Source organism: Vulpes vulpes, chromosome 12 (genome assembly GCF_048418805.1).
Source record: "Vulpes vulpes isolate BD-2025 chromosome 12, VulVul3, whole genome shotgun sequence".
In the NCBI taxonomy this organism is placed as follows: domain Eukaryota; kingdom Metazoa; phylum Chordata; class Mammalia; order Carnivora; family Canidae; genus Vulpes; species Vulpes vulpes.
In genome coordinates this window covers 19555358-19572188 of record NC_132791.1, presented here as the reverse complement: position 1 = coordinate 19572188, position 16831 = coordinate 19555358, and the positions used below count along the sequence as shown (strand labels likewise).

General features: G+C 47.7%; 1 protein-coding gene across 4 annotated transcripts in view; it reads left to right on the top strand.

Annotated features, from left to right (window-relative positions):
* The window catches only part of TMOD1 (tropomodulin 1), an 82466-nt gene that overhangs the window by 63487 nt on the left and 2148 nt on the right, over window positions 1–16831 (top strand). For all 4 annotated transcript variants that reach the window (XM_072727879.1, XM_072727881.1, XM_072727878.1 and 1 more), the window contains exons 8-9: window positions 496–639; window positions 10999–11143. In XM_072727879.1, coding sequence (XP_072583980.1) covers window positions 496–639; window positions 10999–11143 — 289 coding nt within the window. The remainder of the gene's footprint in view (window positions 1–495; window positions 640–10998; window positions 11144–16831) is intronic.

Here is a 16831-nt window from a genome sequence, read left to right as displayed (position 1 = left end):
CATCCATATAAAGGCTCCTGGAGAGGAATTGAGAATGGCCTTGAAGGACAGGCAGGGTTTGGACAAGTGAAGTAGAAAGGAAAGGGCACCCCAGGTGGCAGGGACAGGATGAGCAAAGGCAAAGCAGTGGGAGAGCACCAGGCATGCACAGGGAAGCTAAGATCAGCCCCATTGTAAGAGAGCAGTGAGCCTTGAGGCTGAGCAAGGGAGGAGAAGCAGGTAGTAGAGGCTGCTGCAGACTAAGAAGTATGGAATTCTCAAGTGAGGGGTTCAGGAGCCACGGCGTGTCAAAGGGGAGCAGAGACGTGGGAGTCGTGCTTCATGAAGGAGGTTGTAGAGATCATCTTGCCTGCTCCCTGGCTTGAGAAGCACGAGTGTGCAAGGGACTCTCACTCCCAGTAAGGCCCTCTCAGTATTTTAGGTTCTACTCCAGAGAGACTCCAGTCTTGCTCAGGGTGACTCATGGGTACCTTTGCTTTGCTTCCGCATTTCAAGGCCCTTGCGGAGATGCTCAAGGTAAACAAGGTGTTGAAGACGCTGAACGTGGAATCCAACTTCATTTCCGGGGCTGGGATCCTGCGCCTGGTGGAGGCTCTCCCCTACAACACTTCTCTAGTGGAACTGAAAATCGATAATCAGGTAAGATGGACAAAGGTCTCTTTGTGTCCCTCACTACACGATGCTCACGGTGCTGCACTTGCCCTTGTACTGACAGATGGGTAGACGCTGCTGGATGGTGCAGATCCAAGGCCCAGCTTACGGGCACCCCAAAGGTTGCTGGTTCACACCTTCCACCATGCTCATCTTCCTTCTGCACCATGCCCATCAAGTGCCCTGCCAGCTTCTGCTTGCATACCCCTAGTGATGGGAGCTCACTGCTTAGCAAGATCACCCCTACAGTCCTTAGTGAGAACATCCCTCCCACGTCCAGGAGAAATCAGCTTCCTGCAAGCATGTTTATTGGCCTTAATTCTGTTCTCTGCTGCACGTGGGACACATCTGGGGCACAGTTCTTATAAACCACTGGAGTCTTCCCCACCAGGCTAAATATCCCTGTTTTCTTCAAACACCCCCACTCCCACCCTACTCAGTGGGCTTTTGAGTCTCCTTACTATCGAATTTATTCTCTGGGCCAATACTAGTTTGGCCTTTATTTTTATGAGATTACCATTTCTCTGTAACTTCCATGGTTCAGTCTTTTAGTATCAGGGCAACTCTTTCACTTCTGACTTTCTAAGATGATGCCGGTTACGATGTCTTACATGTTGCATGTGTTAAAGGTCCAATTGTGTGCTGGGTTCGGTGTGATGTACCTCACACACATCATCTCTGACCTTCCCCAAAACCCTGCAGGATGTGGGTCTTATCTGACCCAGTCTACAGAGGAGAAGCAGCCCAGACAGGCTAAGACAAGCAACTTTCTCAGTGTCAACCACTTAGCACTTTGGGAAGCAGGATTCAAATTCAGGTCTCTGTGACTCCAAAGCCCACAGTTTCCATGACGCCACATTGCTTTTGATGTTAAAATACTTTATTCTTTATGTCCTCTGGATAGGGAACTTTTATTTTCCTACCTGGAAATGTTTGTTGAATGGTCATATAAATAAGTGCATGGGAAAAAAAAGATGAGAAACAAATTTAACGAAATTGTAAATGGCAGTTGTTCTGGAACTAGACTGATCGTAGGCATCTCTCCCCAACTCCACTTCAGTGATGGCACAGTGGTACCTTGAAGTCATTCCTGGTGGGAACATTTACACTATGGAAATTGACAAACACTACAAATTCTTTTTTTTTTTTTTCTGAGAGCCTCCATATTGCTACTTTCTCCCAACGACCTACCTTAGAGCCTCTAACCTTCTCCCCAGAGAGAATTAAGTGATACTCCCCATGTTCTCCTAGCACTTCAGCTTTCCATGAGCTTCTCAGATGCTGGTGCTGGTGCTGTATTTGGGCCATCTCTTTATTTCAGTGCCCAGCTCAGAACTTGGCCTCTCAGTGGTGCATGGTAAGCAGGGCTACCCTGGGTGGTTGTGAATGTTGTTCACTGCACAAGGGGCAAGGCGGCAAAATCCAACCCACACTCTACTATCCAAGAGATAGTAGATAGCTTGTTTACCCAGATAAGATACTTTTTCCTAATTCATATAAAGGGGCCCCACAAGTCTGCAGCAGCCTTGTCATGTGAATTTGCTGCACTGGACTCCTGCATCTCTCTCATGCCAGTGGCCTGCTGCTGCATCACCCATCTCCAGCCCCTCCCCACTATCACTCTTTCTGTGGCTGCTGATCCTGCTTTATTGCAGGCAGGAGGGGCAGGTCAGCTGGAAAGAAGGCATGCAGCAGGCTTAGCAGCAGCCCTGGACCAAGGCCTGGGATTGGCTATTCATGTGACTCCAAGCCTGGCTGGGCAGGGAGTCAGGGTCTACCCAGAGTCAGCTGAAACCTGACTCCTGGGGCAGAATGTTGGCCAAAAGTGACCCAGAGCACCGGCCTCAGGTCATTGTGATGACAGCTGGCAGAGATCGAGCTGCTTACCTTCCCTCTCACTGCAGTCCGAGCTTGCTGCGCCCAGAGACACTGCCAGGTCTGACCGGCACCCTCACTCTCACTGAACACCCTGGCGTGAGAATTCACTTCCCTGAACCTCAGTTCCCTCACTTTCAAAATGGGGATAGTAAGAACCTCTACTTCTAAGGAGATGAGAGATGTAAACTATGAGGTTGTGAACTTTTATAATTACTCTGAAGGTGACCTAGAGAGTTCACAGTATCCTAAGAGTTAATTTACTGAGGAGGTACCATGTATCCATTATCTCCTTTAACGCTCTCAAAGACTCTTTGTGAGTGGGTATTACAACCCACCTCTGTGTTGTTAATGAGGACACTCAGGCCTGGGCAGGCTCTGTAACCTGCCCATGGTCACACAGTGAGTAAGTGACAGAGGCAAGATTGGAACCCAGGTTGATGTGACTCCACAGCCCATGAACTGTGCCTCTCTGGGCTCTTGACTCCTTCTGAAGGTTTGAGTGGACTTTACTTGGCTTCTTTGCTGGTCCCTTTCACTTGGTGTGAAGCTGGAGCACAAGTCACCTCCCCCCACCATCCTGGGAGCCTCTTTTTTTGGTTTATCTCATCCTTTGGTGAGTGCTGACTGAACCCCAGCGCTATGATAGGCTTTGTGAGAGAATGAGGCTCTGGCTCTGCCCTCCAGCAATCTCACGCTAGAAGGGAAGGCAGCCAGGTACAGGAATGATCACTGATCCATCCAGGTGCTTCAGCAAGCCACAGATGGGCCTTTGGGGAAGCAATCTCAGTCAGCAGCAGGCATCATGAAGGGCTTCTTGGAGGTAGTGGAGTTTGAAAACTCCTAAGATGGAGAGTATCTCAGAGAGTTAAGTGGAGGCTGTGGCATCTCAAGTGCAATGAACCATATGAACAAAAAAGAAGGAGAGGGGAAAGCTATGGAGCCCATCTCCTGGAAGAAGCCAGAAAGGGAACTGGAAATCTGAAGGCTCTGAATGGGTAGGTGGAGTGAAAGTGGGCTGTGGGCTATGTTCTGGGAAGATGGTTCCCAGCTGGATAGGAGAGGATTGAAGGCAGGGTTCAGGGGGAGACCAGCAGGGGGCTGTGACCGCCCAGATGGGGGGGACCCATGGGGCAGCGCTCCCACAGGCCTAGAGTCTAGGGAAAGCTACCAGGGCCTCTCACAGTGCATCTCTCCTCTGGTGCCCCAGCTCTGGACTCAGGGGTGTGCCAAAGAGGAGGTGATGAGTGGCATTTGACTTATTCCTCATTCCTGGTTAGTCACCAAGGTCCTCAGAGGCTGCTGCTTTCCCCTCAGCCCTTGGGACTGTAACCTGCATTAGGGAGCCTTTGTCCTCCTTCTTCCTTATATGGCCAAACAAAGGAGAAAGGGACTTGGGGTGACAGGAGCCAGGAGCCTGGCTGGCCGGCTGAAGACCCAAGTCGGAGAACCAGGATCCTGGGGCTGTTTGTTTACCCAGTCATCTCTCTTTATCTCCAGGCCATGGCCTGCTCTGCCTCAAGTGGCCCTGAGCCAGCAGGGAGGTGGGGCGGGGGGGGGGGGGGGGGACGGGGCAGAGAGGCCAGGACCCAGAGCCGAGGGCTTCAAGAAAATGTCTAGTCCTGCCCTCCTTTTGCAGGTGGGAAAACTGAGGATCAAAGAAGGGATGGGACCTGCTGAGGTCACGGATCAAGTTAGGGCCAGCGCTGGGCCATAACTGAGGTGTCCCGCCTTCCAGACAGGCTGCATTTGTGGGTGGACAGGAGAGGCCCTCAGCCTCCAGGGGTGGGCACTGCATTCACAGAGCCTGCCAGCCCTCTCCATCCCCAATTGGCCAAATTCAAGTGGTGATCTCTGGCCCTCTGGATTGGCCCTCCTCACTCCCACCAAAGCCACCCCAGCAGGGCCCCTTCCAGAACCTCAGAGCATAGGGTACCCCCTGCCCTTCAGTGCAGACAGGCCTGAAAACAGGACCCCCACCCAGATGAAGTCACGTGCCATGTCTAGGGCATATCAGCCGGATTTCTCACATTTCACTCCAATATTTGACAGTGAGGATATGCTTTGTATTTTGAAAAGAAGCTAAAGGAAGCGGATTGCGTTTCCTTGTTTACCCAGATTGGATTATTTTTCTAGTGCAAGTAAGTTTAGAGAGAAAACAAAAGCCACGCTGGAATAGGATCCTGAAGGTTTTCACACAGGATGACCCCCTTAATTTTAGATTCATGGCAGCTGGTTAAAATTTTTTTTAAATGAGGCTGAGTATAGCTTTTGGTTTTGCAAAAGAAAAAAAAAAAAAGGAAACCAAAACAAGCAAAACTTCACCACCAAACATGTTTCCTGCTTTTTGTTCCTTTTATATTCAATAGCTTCTAAGCAGCGGTTCTTGGCTTGTGCATAATTTTTGTGTCTGTCTCTGTCTGCACTAAAGTAATTCTGCCCAGAAACATCCAGGATCCAAGAGAGGACAGGCCTGCCTCACTGTCCCTTCCTTGAAATGCCAAGTACAGTCTTTCAGTGACCTCACTTCTCAGGGAAAAATGAGATAGAGTCCGTGGAAATTAGAGAACAACAATACGATGTCAAGAAAATCCTTTTCTTACTCAGCATGAATCAGAATAAAGATTGGTGGGGTGCCTGGGTGGCTCAGTGGTTGAATGTTGCCTTCACTCCGGTTGTGTTCTCAGGGTCCTGGGATCGAGTTCCGCATTGGGCTCCCCACAGGGAGCCTGCTTCTCTTTCTGCCTATGTCTCTGCTTCTCTCTGTGTCTCTCATGAATAAATAAATAAAACCTTAAAAAAAAAAAAGACTAAAGATTGGTAACAACAACCATCTTGGATCCATGTCCAATCTCCAGTGAAAGCCGCACTCTGTTCTGAAAAGCCAAAGGCTTTCCAGACAGGAGACAGGCTGACCCAGGGATTACCTGTCTCCAAATCTCTGACACTTGAAGTCATACGAGGATTGAGTCCAAGCTAAGCCTCCGCTCTGTTGTAGTCTTGCTGTGTAATGGTGGGGAGGGGCCACTTAATGTACCCATGCCTCAGTCTCCTCACCTCTAAAATGGGATGGATTCACATACTGGTGCAACGGGGTTGTTAGAGGCTTTAATGTGTTGATCCTTAAGGAGTACCTGGCATGTGTCTTCTCTTAATAAGGGGGAGGTGATATTGCTGTTGGTTTATTGTTGTTGTTGTTGCTTGAGGTTTTTTTTTGTTTTTTGTTTTTTGTTTTTTGTTGTTTTAGAGAGGGGGTGGAGAGGGGCAGAGGGAGATGCGGGGAGAGAATCCTAAGCAGGTTGCACACCCGGTGCAGAGCCCGACGTAGGGCTCAATCTCACAACACTGAGATCATGACCTGAGCCAAAATCAAGAGTCAGATGCTTAATCAACTGAGCCACCCAGATGCCCTGATATTCCTACTGTTAATTAGACCAGTCGGTGGTGGGAGGGGGGGGGGACTACTGACTTCTGTAAGATTCTAGCTGGTGCAGGAAACAACTTTTATCTCCTTCCTCTCCTCCCTGTTCCCTTTCCTACTTATGTTTATTTCTTATTAAAGTGTAACTTCCATAGAGTAACAAACACATCGTCGTAAGTGGACAGATTAATGGATCTGTCCATTATGGACTTAAATGGTATATTATTATATAATAATGTAGTATATTACATATATATGCACACGTAACACACCTGGGTAAACACCAAGATTAAGATATAGAACATTTCCAGCGTCCCATATCCCCCCTCCCAATTAATACCTTCCAAAAGCAATCATGTCCTGATTTCTATCACCATAGATGAGTTTGTCTGCTCTTACGTATGTGCTGTTTTGTGTCTGGCTTTTTTTGTTCAGCATTGTCTGTTAGTGTATCAGTTATCATAGCTGTGTAACAAATTACCTCCCATAACTTAGCAGCTTAAAATAACAACAAACATGAATAAGCTCACAGTTTCTGAGATTCAGGAATCCAGGAGCAGTTTGGCCACATGGTTCCAGCCCAAGATTTCTGACAAGACTGCAGTCAAGTACAGCCTGAAGGCCTGACCAGGGCTGGAGAAATCACTTCCAAGGTGGCTTCCTCCATGGCGGCTGGCAGGAAGCCTCAGCTCCTTGCTGTGTAGACCTCTTCAGCAGGCTGCTTGAGTGTCCTCACTATAGGGCAGCGAACTTCTCCCAGAGTGAGCAGTCCAGGGCAGAGAAAGAAACAAGCCACAAATGCCTTTTATTAGCCAACCCTGGAAGTTACACAGTCACAGTCTGTTAGAAGTGAGTCAGTAAGCACAACCACCCTCAAAGGGAGGAGAGTCCGGCTCCACCTTCGGAAGAGAGGAGTATCAAAGAATTGGGAGACATACTGTATAAATAACCAAAATGAGAATCAGCTGTCTTATTTTCCTTTGCTGTATTTTGGCCAGAAAGACCTTTCTAACCAGCAGAGGTACCCAAGGATAGAGCGGGTGCCTCAAAGGTGATGTGCTCCCATCCTCAGGGGTGTGGAAGCAGAATAGAACTTGGCAGCTGTGATATGAAGGGAATTTCAAGATCAGCCAGGGTTTGCAACTCTGAACTTGGACTAAATCATTCCCATGGCTCCTATTGTTGTTCTGGGGTTTTTTTGTTTTTGTTTTTGTTTTTTTAAGTATTCCCAGTTGCCCAACATCTTCTGGACCACAAAGAAAAGGCCATGATTGGCCCCATCAGATTCACAAAGTGAGCTTTCTCATGACCATGGTGCCTCTGGCTGGAATGGGGATCTCAGAGCCACCCACTCAATTCCACCTTGGGCATTGGCTGGTTGTTCATAAGCCAGTGAATCTGGTCGTCTTCTCATCAGGTTGATGATACTTGGCCACAGGAAAGGTGTGAGGAGACAAGAGCCATTATCACTGCTGAGGGGCTTATTAGCATTTGTACCCTCTTGGCGATTTTAACTTAAAATACGCTTGTCTTTCAACCCAGCCATTCCACAGCCCCATGTCCAGCCTTCAGGGTACCAGCTCCCTCCCCTGCAAAGCCACTGCCACCACTGCTTGTAATAAGGAAAACAGAGCAAGCTAAATATCCATCTGCACCAGGGCATCCCATGAAGTAGTGCAAAGGAATGAGGTGGTTCTCTATGTACTGGGTTAGAAAGATCTCCAGAAAATGTTAAATGAAAAAGACAAGTTGTAGAATAGCGAGTATAATATGAATCCATTTAAAGAAAAAATCAAAAATAAAAAATCTGTACATTTTTATTATATACTTCATAGAAAAAAATCCAGGGGAACACACCCCGTGAACCTGGTGCCTCCTCTGTAGAAAGTGGGTAGGATTGGGATTAGGGGTGTGAAGGGAAACTCTGATTTTACTCAATCTGCTGGAGTATTATTTGAATTTGTAATAATAAGATTCTATTTATTCATGAGTGAGTGATTCAATTCTCAAGCACATCTGAAGGGAGAGGGATAAGAGTTCCTCCCTAACGCCTTCTCCCTGGCTTGGCTGCCACAGTTGACTGTGGCCAGTCCTGGCATGACCCTTGGGGGTCAGGGGGCTCCCAATTGCCCCACACCCACTGTCCAGGCGGTCTCCTGATTTTTATATGCCATCCAAGCAAGCCATTCAGGGAGTCACAGAATGTAGGCCCCCAGAGGCCTTAAAGCTTACAGAGCCCAAGCCTTCTCCATTCATAATGACATCCAGGAGACTCTCAGAAGACACTTGCTACCATCTGATCAAACACCTCCAGGACAGGCAGTCCACCACCTTGCCAGGCAGTCCCTTTCAAACTCCATCTGCCTATAGCCCCTCTTCTCAGCCTTACTCTGCCTTCTGACCTCTCTCAGAGGCACCCGAGTTAGGCGGGAACTAGGAAAACTCTGGAGCCAACCTCCTGTGTTCAAATACTGCTTCTGTAACCAACTAGCTCCGTGATTTGGGGGAAATGTGTTAATGCCCCTGCTCTTCGTGTACCTTGCCTATAAGCTTCCCAGAAAGCAACCCCAAGGAGAGGCCAGGCTTCCTTCTAAGTGGGGTGGATGGGGAACCTTCCAGGTCCTTCTTGGGCCCTTATATGGCCTCTATGCTCTCTCCCAGGCCAAGTGGGCCAGAGCCCAGGGCTGTGCTGAGTCCTCTAAGGACAGGCCCGAGTTCTTCCCAGTTCTTTCAGTAGCCGTGACAGATGGGCAATGGAACTTCACCAGTGTCACTCTACCTGCCCAGCCTGGTGTTCCCAGCCCCATTTGAACCCAGGCAGGCTCTGGTGAACTCATAATACCTGGGAGGAGTTCTCCATCAGGAGTCTCAGCTAAGGTCCATGCTCATCTCTTTGGACATAGGGCTAATGTATCCTTTCAGCCCTTCCGTGTTGTTGTGTATCAATGGTGGTTCCTATTTTCTCCATTCAATTCAATTCCTCGACCTTGACCTGGAGGTACTGGGTCCTATATGCTATCTGAGGGTTAGTCTAGGGGGATCACTATTGAATAGAATCTTCTGTGATGATGGAAATATTCTACATTAGCACTGACCTAACTACACACTTGAAATGTGGCCAGTGCGACTAAGGAACTGAATTTTTAAACTGTATTTAATTTTAATTATTTAAAAATTTAAAAATTTGATTAAAAAATGGGCGCAGGATCTAAATAGGTGTTTTTCCAAAGAAGACATACAGGTGGCCAACAGGTACATAAAAGGTTGTTCAACACCACTGATCATCAGGGAAATGCAAATCAAAACTGCAATATTACCTTACACCTGTCAAAATGGCTAAAATAAAAAGGACAAGAAATAACAAGTGTTGGTGAGGATGTGGAGAAAAGGAGACCCTTGTGTGCTGCTGGTGGGAACGTAAATCAGTGCAGCCACTATGGAAAACAGTATGGAGGTTCCTCAAAAAATTAAAAATAGAACTACCATATGATCTAGCAATCCCACTTCTGAGTATTTATCTAAAGAAAACAAAAACACTATTTCAAAAAGATATCTGCACCCACATGTTCATTGCAACATTATTTACAATAGCCAAGACATGGAAACAACTTAAGTTTCCACCAATGGATGAATGGATAAGGAAGATGTCTTATATATACACACTATTGAATACTACTCAGTCATAAAAAAGAAAGAAATCTTGCCATGCTCAATGATATGAATAGACCTCAAAGTTGAATAAGTCAGAGAAAGACAGTACTTGTAATCTCACTTACACGTGGAACCTAAATAAAAACAAAACAACCAAACTCATAGATACAGAGAACAGATTAGTGGTTGCCAGAGGTGAGAGGGGTGAGGGGTGGACGAGATGGGTGAAGACCTGGCTGGGACCCCCCAGGACAATACTGGTGAAAGTGAACATTCTTGTCTTGTTCCTGCCCTTAGGGTGAAAGTCTTTAGGCCTTGATATGATGTTAGCTTGCTCTCCATGTCTTTTCAAATCCCTTTAAGTTTATGTTTATTTTTATCTTATTATATAAGGTAACAGGAAACTCAATAAGATACAAAGAAGAAAACAAAAACTCTTCTAAATCCCATCACCACTAGGACATTTCAGGCCTTTTCTAGGCATTAGGCATATATGTGCATATAGAAGATACAGGTCACCTTACTTAAATTTGACCGGTTTGGCTACTGAGCTTTTTTCCTCCCTCTGGTTTCATGGTCATCCTTCTGGGCCTGTGACCAAAGATTTGCATCATCATCTAACAACTGGCATGTTCACTTGTAAAGCTCAACTATCATTTATTTGAGCAACCCTCTCTCGATGAACCTCTAAGTTGCTTCTCTTTCTCCCTAGTATTATAAACAAGACTGATGAACATCCTCATTATATCCTTCCCAACATTATGTATTGTAAGGTTTTCCTTTTCTTTTGTTTCCTTTCAGTCTTTGTCACTAAAGATCTTGGGGGTAGGGAACTACCATGATCAGAGGGAGGTTTTAAAAAATAAACTCTGGGTATTCCCAACTTACTATGTGATCTTAGGCAAATCCTTTTCCCTCTCTGGGCTTCTACTTCATTTGTAAATCAAAGGGATTCGTCTAAGTGACTGGTTACCAAACCTGGCTGTATATTGACATCACCTGGGAGTTTTACAAACCATAGTCACCTGAGTCTTATTTCCAGAGATTCTGATTTAATTAATACAGGGTAGAGCCTAGGGAGTAAGATTTCTAATCTCCTTGAGACTTGTTCATTTGAAGATCCCTCCTACTCAGAGTTTTCTAGGAAGGCTGCTGTGAGGCGGAGAAAGATCTGTTCTTGGTGTCCAGAAGGCCTGGGTTTGAATCCCAGCTCATTCACTCCGGGCTGTTTGACCTTTTCCCTTCTCCAAACTTCCAATTCCCTGTTCTTGGGGCAGAGGAGGGGGAGTGGGGCGTAGTTAAAATCCCCGCCCACCACTCAGAATTTCTGCGCACAGAGAGGGTGTAGCTCCTGCACAAATAGGATGAGTGGTGACTACTGTTCTTTTTCTTGATCAAAGAGCCAGCCTCTGGGCAACAAAGTGGAAATGGAGATTGTGAACATGTTGGAAAAGAATGCAACACTTCTCAAATTCGGCTACCACTTCACCCAGCAGGGGCCCCGGCTGCGGGCGTCCAACGCGATGATGAACAACAATGACCTTGGTGAGTGATCCTGCGCCACCTGCCCACCTGCCTGTCCTCTCCCCACCTGTCCTGGACGGGCTGGAGGCAGTGCGGTATGGAGGGAATATTCCACTGATCCCTTCTCTGAGGGAGTCCTCTCCTTGAGCCAGACTCCTGACTCTCACGTTGGTCAGGATTCCTTGTTCTATGTGCCTGGCCCGCTGCCTCCCCAGGACAGTGCGAGCCGCGTCTGCAGGAGCCGATGCTGAGCACGCTCCAACCCACAGGCTCAGCACAGCTCAGGGCTGGAGCCCCATTGCGCCCAGCTCGCCCTCTTTCTGAGCGAAATCACATGTGGCAGCCAGGGCACAGGCAGTCTTTTCTCTGAGCTCAGAGTCCTCTCCCGACCATTGGGTCTGAGTCTAGTCCCAGCCCCCAAAGCTACCGACCAGCTCAACTGCCCAAAGCCCATGGCCAGCAGCCTTCAACAGGGCCTTCAAGGTAAAAGTTGAAAATGTCGACTTCATAGAAAGTTAAACAGGTTACATGAATTTCATCTCAGTTAAAGGCATAGCTTATATTTTGTCTAGAAAGGAAATGAAAAAAAAGTCATCTTTTTTTTTTTAGTATCAGCCGAATAGGTATGCAAGTCAGATGAATGAAAAGGATTGATCAATGACTTACTTACAGGTGCCTATTGTTTTCAAGCTCTGTGCATATTCATGATGTGTATTCCTGCTGGCTGCTAAAAGGATTTGATACAGTGTCCACAAAGGACTATGTCCTCTAAGACTGTAGGGAAATAGGAGGAAAAAAACAAGAAAATGAGTAGGTCTAATATGTTGACATAATTGATCATTATATTTAGCTGTGAGTTTTCTAGAACCAAAGCAAGATGAATCAAGTTACAATACTCTTACTACAGAAGAGAAGGAAACATAATAAGCTTAGAAAGAACGAGAAAAAGGGAAAGAGAAGGAAAGAGAGAGAAAATGAGAAAGGGGAAAGAAAGCTTCTTTCTGGGACTGAATTATGAAATAATTATGTTTTCTAAAGGACAGGGTCTTCGGTGAGTTTTTCATCAAATTCAAGCCCGTTCTACACGTGGGATTTTCGTTTTTTGTTTCTAACACTCAGTAAAATCCAAAGAGCTTAATACTAAAGCACATTTCAAAGTTCAGGTAGGTCACTTTCTAGTGATGAGTGTGAGGCTAGGTTATTACCTGGAAGGCCCAGAAGAATGGAGGGGAGTGTGTAGGTGTATAGGCACAAAGCAGGTACTTGCAGAACCTATATAACCGCAGAGCTACACACACGCACGCACTTCAAATTGAGTTAATTGCACAAGCATTTGTCAAAGTTCTGTAGGACACTGAGTGTTGAAGATACAGGTTCCAGCTCTTGAGGATATCACAGTCCAGAAGTTATCCATTCATTGCTCACTCTAGGTGCCACTTTTTTCTAGAGCCGCAGGTCTAGAGAAGTCCATGAAACAAAGAAACAAAAATGCACCTACTATCCTGGTTTATCTGAAGTGCCCTTATTTGAAATAAGCACAAACACAAATAATTACAAATCATTACTGTGGTATAACCGAGGTGATGGCTACACTGATCTGTTGAGGAGGCTGGCCATCCGGCTTCAGAGCCAGCACTTCAAAGCTCTGAGTTCTATTCTGCTGTGCTGTAGCCTCACATTTTCCCCTCCCAGTTTAGATTAAGCTTCTTCTGTGCCCCTGACTGCCTATGCCAGTGCTAACCCAGTGGCAAAATGGCTTGAGGCCTTTTCTAGGGTCAGCAGTTCCAGATGATCAGGGGTACTGGGATTAGCTGCAGGCTGGATAGCCTGGCCCTTGAGGACTCTCCCAGTCCTGAGAGTCTGCGACTCCAAACCCACGGCCCGGAGCCTATCTCCAGCAGCTTCTGAGGTTATAGCTGGGTCCTAGGGTGCCAGAGCTGGAAAGGCCTTCAGACTCACCCCCACCCAGTTCCCTTTTGGGGAAACTGAAGCCTGGGAGGTACTGGCCTTCTAGGAAGGGGCTCAGCCAAGTCCCACCCATTGTTAGTTGCTGCAGTTTTGGAGCAACTTTTGTGTGCCTAGGACTGTGCCTGGGGACGTTAAAGGGCAGCAGAGAGGCTAGTTCCTTGACTCCAAAACCTTTACAACCTTTAAGGAGAGAAAAGACCCAAGGGCATGCCTACAAATTCAAGAAAGCACCTCCCTCTCTGTGTCTCTCATGAATAAATAAATAAAATATTAAAAAAAAAATTTTTTAAAAAAAGAATCCCTGCAAACTGTGCCTAAACAATGTGAAAAGTGACTCGAGAAGAAAGAGTCTGGTTAAGTAAAGCATCCCTGTTGTGGGTGGGCCTTTAGCCAGCTTTGCAGGGAAGAGAAATTGTGGGGAGGTCAGGAGGTGTTCTTGGGGTGGGATAGGGGGCTGCTAGCACAGGCAAGGAGGGGCAACATTGAGTGCTGGTTGGTGAAGTAGGATTTCTAGCTTTAAAGGCCAACTTGTGCCCATCTGCTAATATTTGTAAAAGAAACACTTCTGGCTCTGATCATGCACCAACTTCCACCAGCGAAAGAGAGGTCCTTTCTCTCCAACACAGGATTTTCATCCTGCTCTTGGTGCTCCGATGAAGCAGACAGGCTTCCATGCTTTCCAGCTGAATATTTTCTCCCGTGGCCTGTACCTGACCACTGTGGTGGTTCGCAATGTTCGCTGCAGGGGCCCCAGTGGCAGTGAGCCCAGAGTGGACGGGCCCAACCTCTCCAGCTTCCTTCTCACTCCTGCCTGCACTGTGCTGGCTTCTGGTACATAGCCGGCCATGGGGCAGGGTATGGGGGGTGCCTGCCTGCAGGGTGCGTGGGCTCTTCCTTGGGGGATATTCCATCCCCGAGGCCAGAGGTCAGCCAGCGCCTCTGCAGACATTCTGACTGGCGTGCCTTCGGTCCTGTGCACTGAGCTGCTAGCAGAGTGTTGTGTGGGAACGAGCAGGGTACCCGGGACGCCGTGGGGTCAGGGAGGAGCCGTGAGTCCCCATCTGTTTTCTCACAGCGATACCTCAGATGACTCCTACCTCTACACTATTTATAGCTGAGAGGCTAAGCATGGCTCTCAGGTCCTGTAAATCTGCCCCTGAAGCTCTCTGCACTTAATGAAATCTGAATTGCCAACTCCAAGTTAAGACCATTGGAAGTGTGGAAGTGGGGAGGGGAAGAAGGCTAACATGTTTAAAAGCAGAAGACTTTTCTAACAAGCATCCCAGACACGGTGCACCCCAAATCAATTTCATCATTTTCCCCCAAAACCACCTCAGGAAAGGGTATTGCTTTCCTCACGGCCATCCATGCCTCTGTATATGCTGCCCCACACCCCAGCCAGTCAGTGACCTCCTGGCCATCCTCATTGCCCTGCCTCATGTCAAGCCCTCAGCACATTCGCCTTGTGTCCTGCAACTTCTGTGGGCTGGCCAGCGTCTCCCACCAAATGCCCATCGCAAAGTTTGTTCAGTCATTTTGCTCAGAACCCTTGCTGGGCTCCCACTGCTCTCAGGTGAGAGTCCTCGACATGGCTCACACGTCCCTTAATAACCATCGCTGACAATAACAGCGTTTCCTGTGTGCCAGGCACTACTCTGAACACTTCCTATCTTGTTCACATGAGGCTCCCAACAACCAGGTGAGTTAGATCCTATTATTATCCCCATTCTGCAGTAAGGAAGTGGAGGTCCGGAGAAGGAGCTAAGGTTACCTGCAGTCAAGGGGTGGGAATGGGGTTTGAGCTGCAGTCTGAGGTCGGAGCCTGTGCCCCCAGCCTCCCCTTGTAGTGAGGCTGTGCTGGACTTCTCTGTTGACACCCCTGACAAGCCACACTCTCACCCCGTATTAGCACCAACCAGTCCAGGGAGCTTGAGTGCCTCCCGGTGACCCAGGCCAAAGTATCCCTGTAGAAGGCCACCACTCTTGACCCTCTCCCCTCCTCAGTCTATCCCTTTATCCTTCAGGATTCCGTGCACATGTTCCCTGCCATCCTTCTGACCATGTCATTCATTATGCCTTGTACTTGAGAGACAGCTACCAGGGTAACCTGTGCCATTTTATCAAACTTCCCCTTGGTATAGCTTGGTGCCATTAAACTAGATCTCTATTGTGGCCCTTGTGCTTGGCATAGAATAGCACTCAGTAAGTGCTACTGAACATATAAATGGATTTAAAATGCCTCCCAAAGACATAATGGAGGTGTTCAAGCTTGGCAGGAAGCAGCAGAAGGGGCTTGAGCAGCGATTGGTCTAGAGGACTCTAGATTCCTTCTCTGGCTCTGACAGTGTACAAGTCTGGCAGTCTGCAACGAGAAGGACTTTGCTTTAATGGAAATAAAAAGCAGAGTGAATTGAAAGAAGATGTTAGGAGACTTGGCTTCTGCTTCCAGTTCTGTCACTTATTCACTGGGACTTGGGCCAAGTTACTCCCCTCTTGGCCTTAATTTCCTTCATCATTAAAATGGAGAAAAATAATCCCTAAGTAGGTGGATGCCTTGCCCATCTCCCCATCCCGTCCCAGTGAGAGCCAGTGCTAGGGGAACTGCTCAGCTCGTGCCCAGGGCACACAATGAGGGCACGTGGGAGAGAAAGAAAACTGGGGTCCCTGCCCGTACCCTGAGCCACAGACTGAGGACTCAGGTTCCTGTTTTGATTCTGCCACTAGCTCTTAGGGACTCTAGCTCCCTTTTGTTCTCCAAGGGAAAGAAGCTGATAGCCTTGTGAGAATCCGATGTGTAAGCCCTATGTAGATGGACCCAGACTGTACAGAGGTGCCGGACTGAGGCTCCATCCAGATGGGTCACACGCCTTGGTTCTCATACCAGCTTTATGGCTTTGAGCAAGAAACGTAGCCTGCCATGCTCTGCTCCTCTGTAACATGGGAGAGGAAACAATGCTGACATTCCAGAATTGGCAGTGGGCCTCCAGTGAAGTATTGTCAAAGAGGTGTAATGAGGACTGCTCTGCTGGGCATACTTGCATACCTAACACAGTGATACTTAAAAGTCTGGCTCGTGTAAACCCTCTGGTCACTTTGGGCAAAACTTTTCTGCTCTTTGGGTTTTGATTTTTGTTCCCTGACATTTTCTCCCAAGCTGCTGGACATCCTGATAGTCTCCAGGGCCTGGGCTGGACAGTGTCTTCTCTCCAGGACTCGGTCCACCGGTTTGCATTCATTATTCTTCTGGCAAGGAGTGAAGGGGGATGGGTAGGAGCACAGGGACAGGCTGGTTTCTAGGTCCCAGACTGGGTGACCTGTGAGCCCCTGCTCCCAGCCACAACCTGAGTACCACTCCTTCCTGGGTGGTTCTGCTTTATATGCTGTCATGCACAAGCTCGTATGCATCGATCTGGTGGCCGCAGGTCTACCGGCCCAGCTCGAGAACCGAAGACCTCTAAGTATAGACAGACTTTTCCTCTTCTGCAATAGCTACCTGTCTCTGCCATGCCAGCAGCCTCCTTGACTGCCACCTACCGGTTCTACCGACTTTTTTTTTACTTTCTTTTGTGGTTGATCTGGCTTGCTGCTTGGTCTTCATCTGCAGACACTGTAATTCATTTCAAAACACTCTCCCTTATTTACAACAAAGGGCCCCCTCTTCCCCTCTCCATCATCCTACAAGTAATGACTCCAGCCTGCAACCTCCTGGCCAATGCTTTCGTCTTTATGGCATTTAACTAC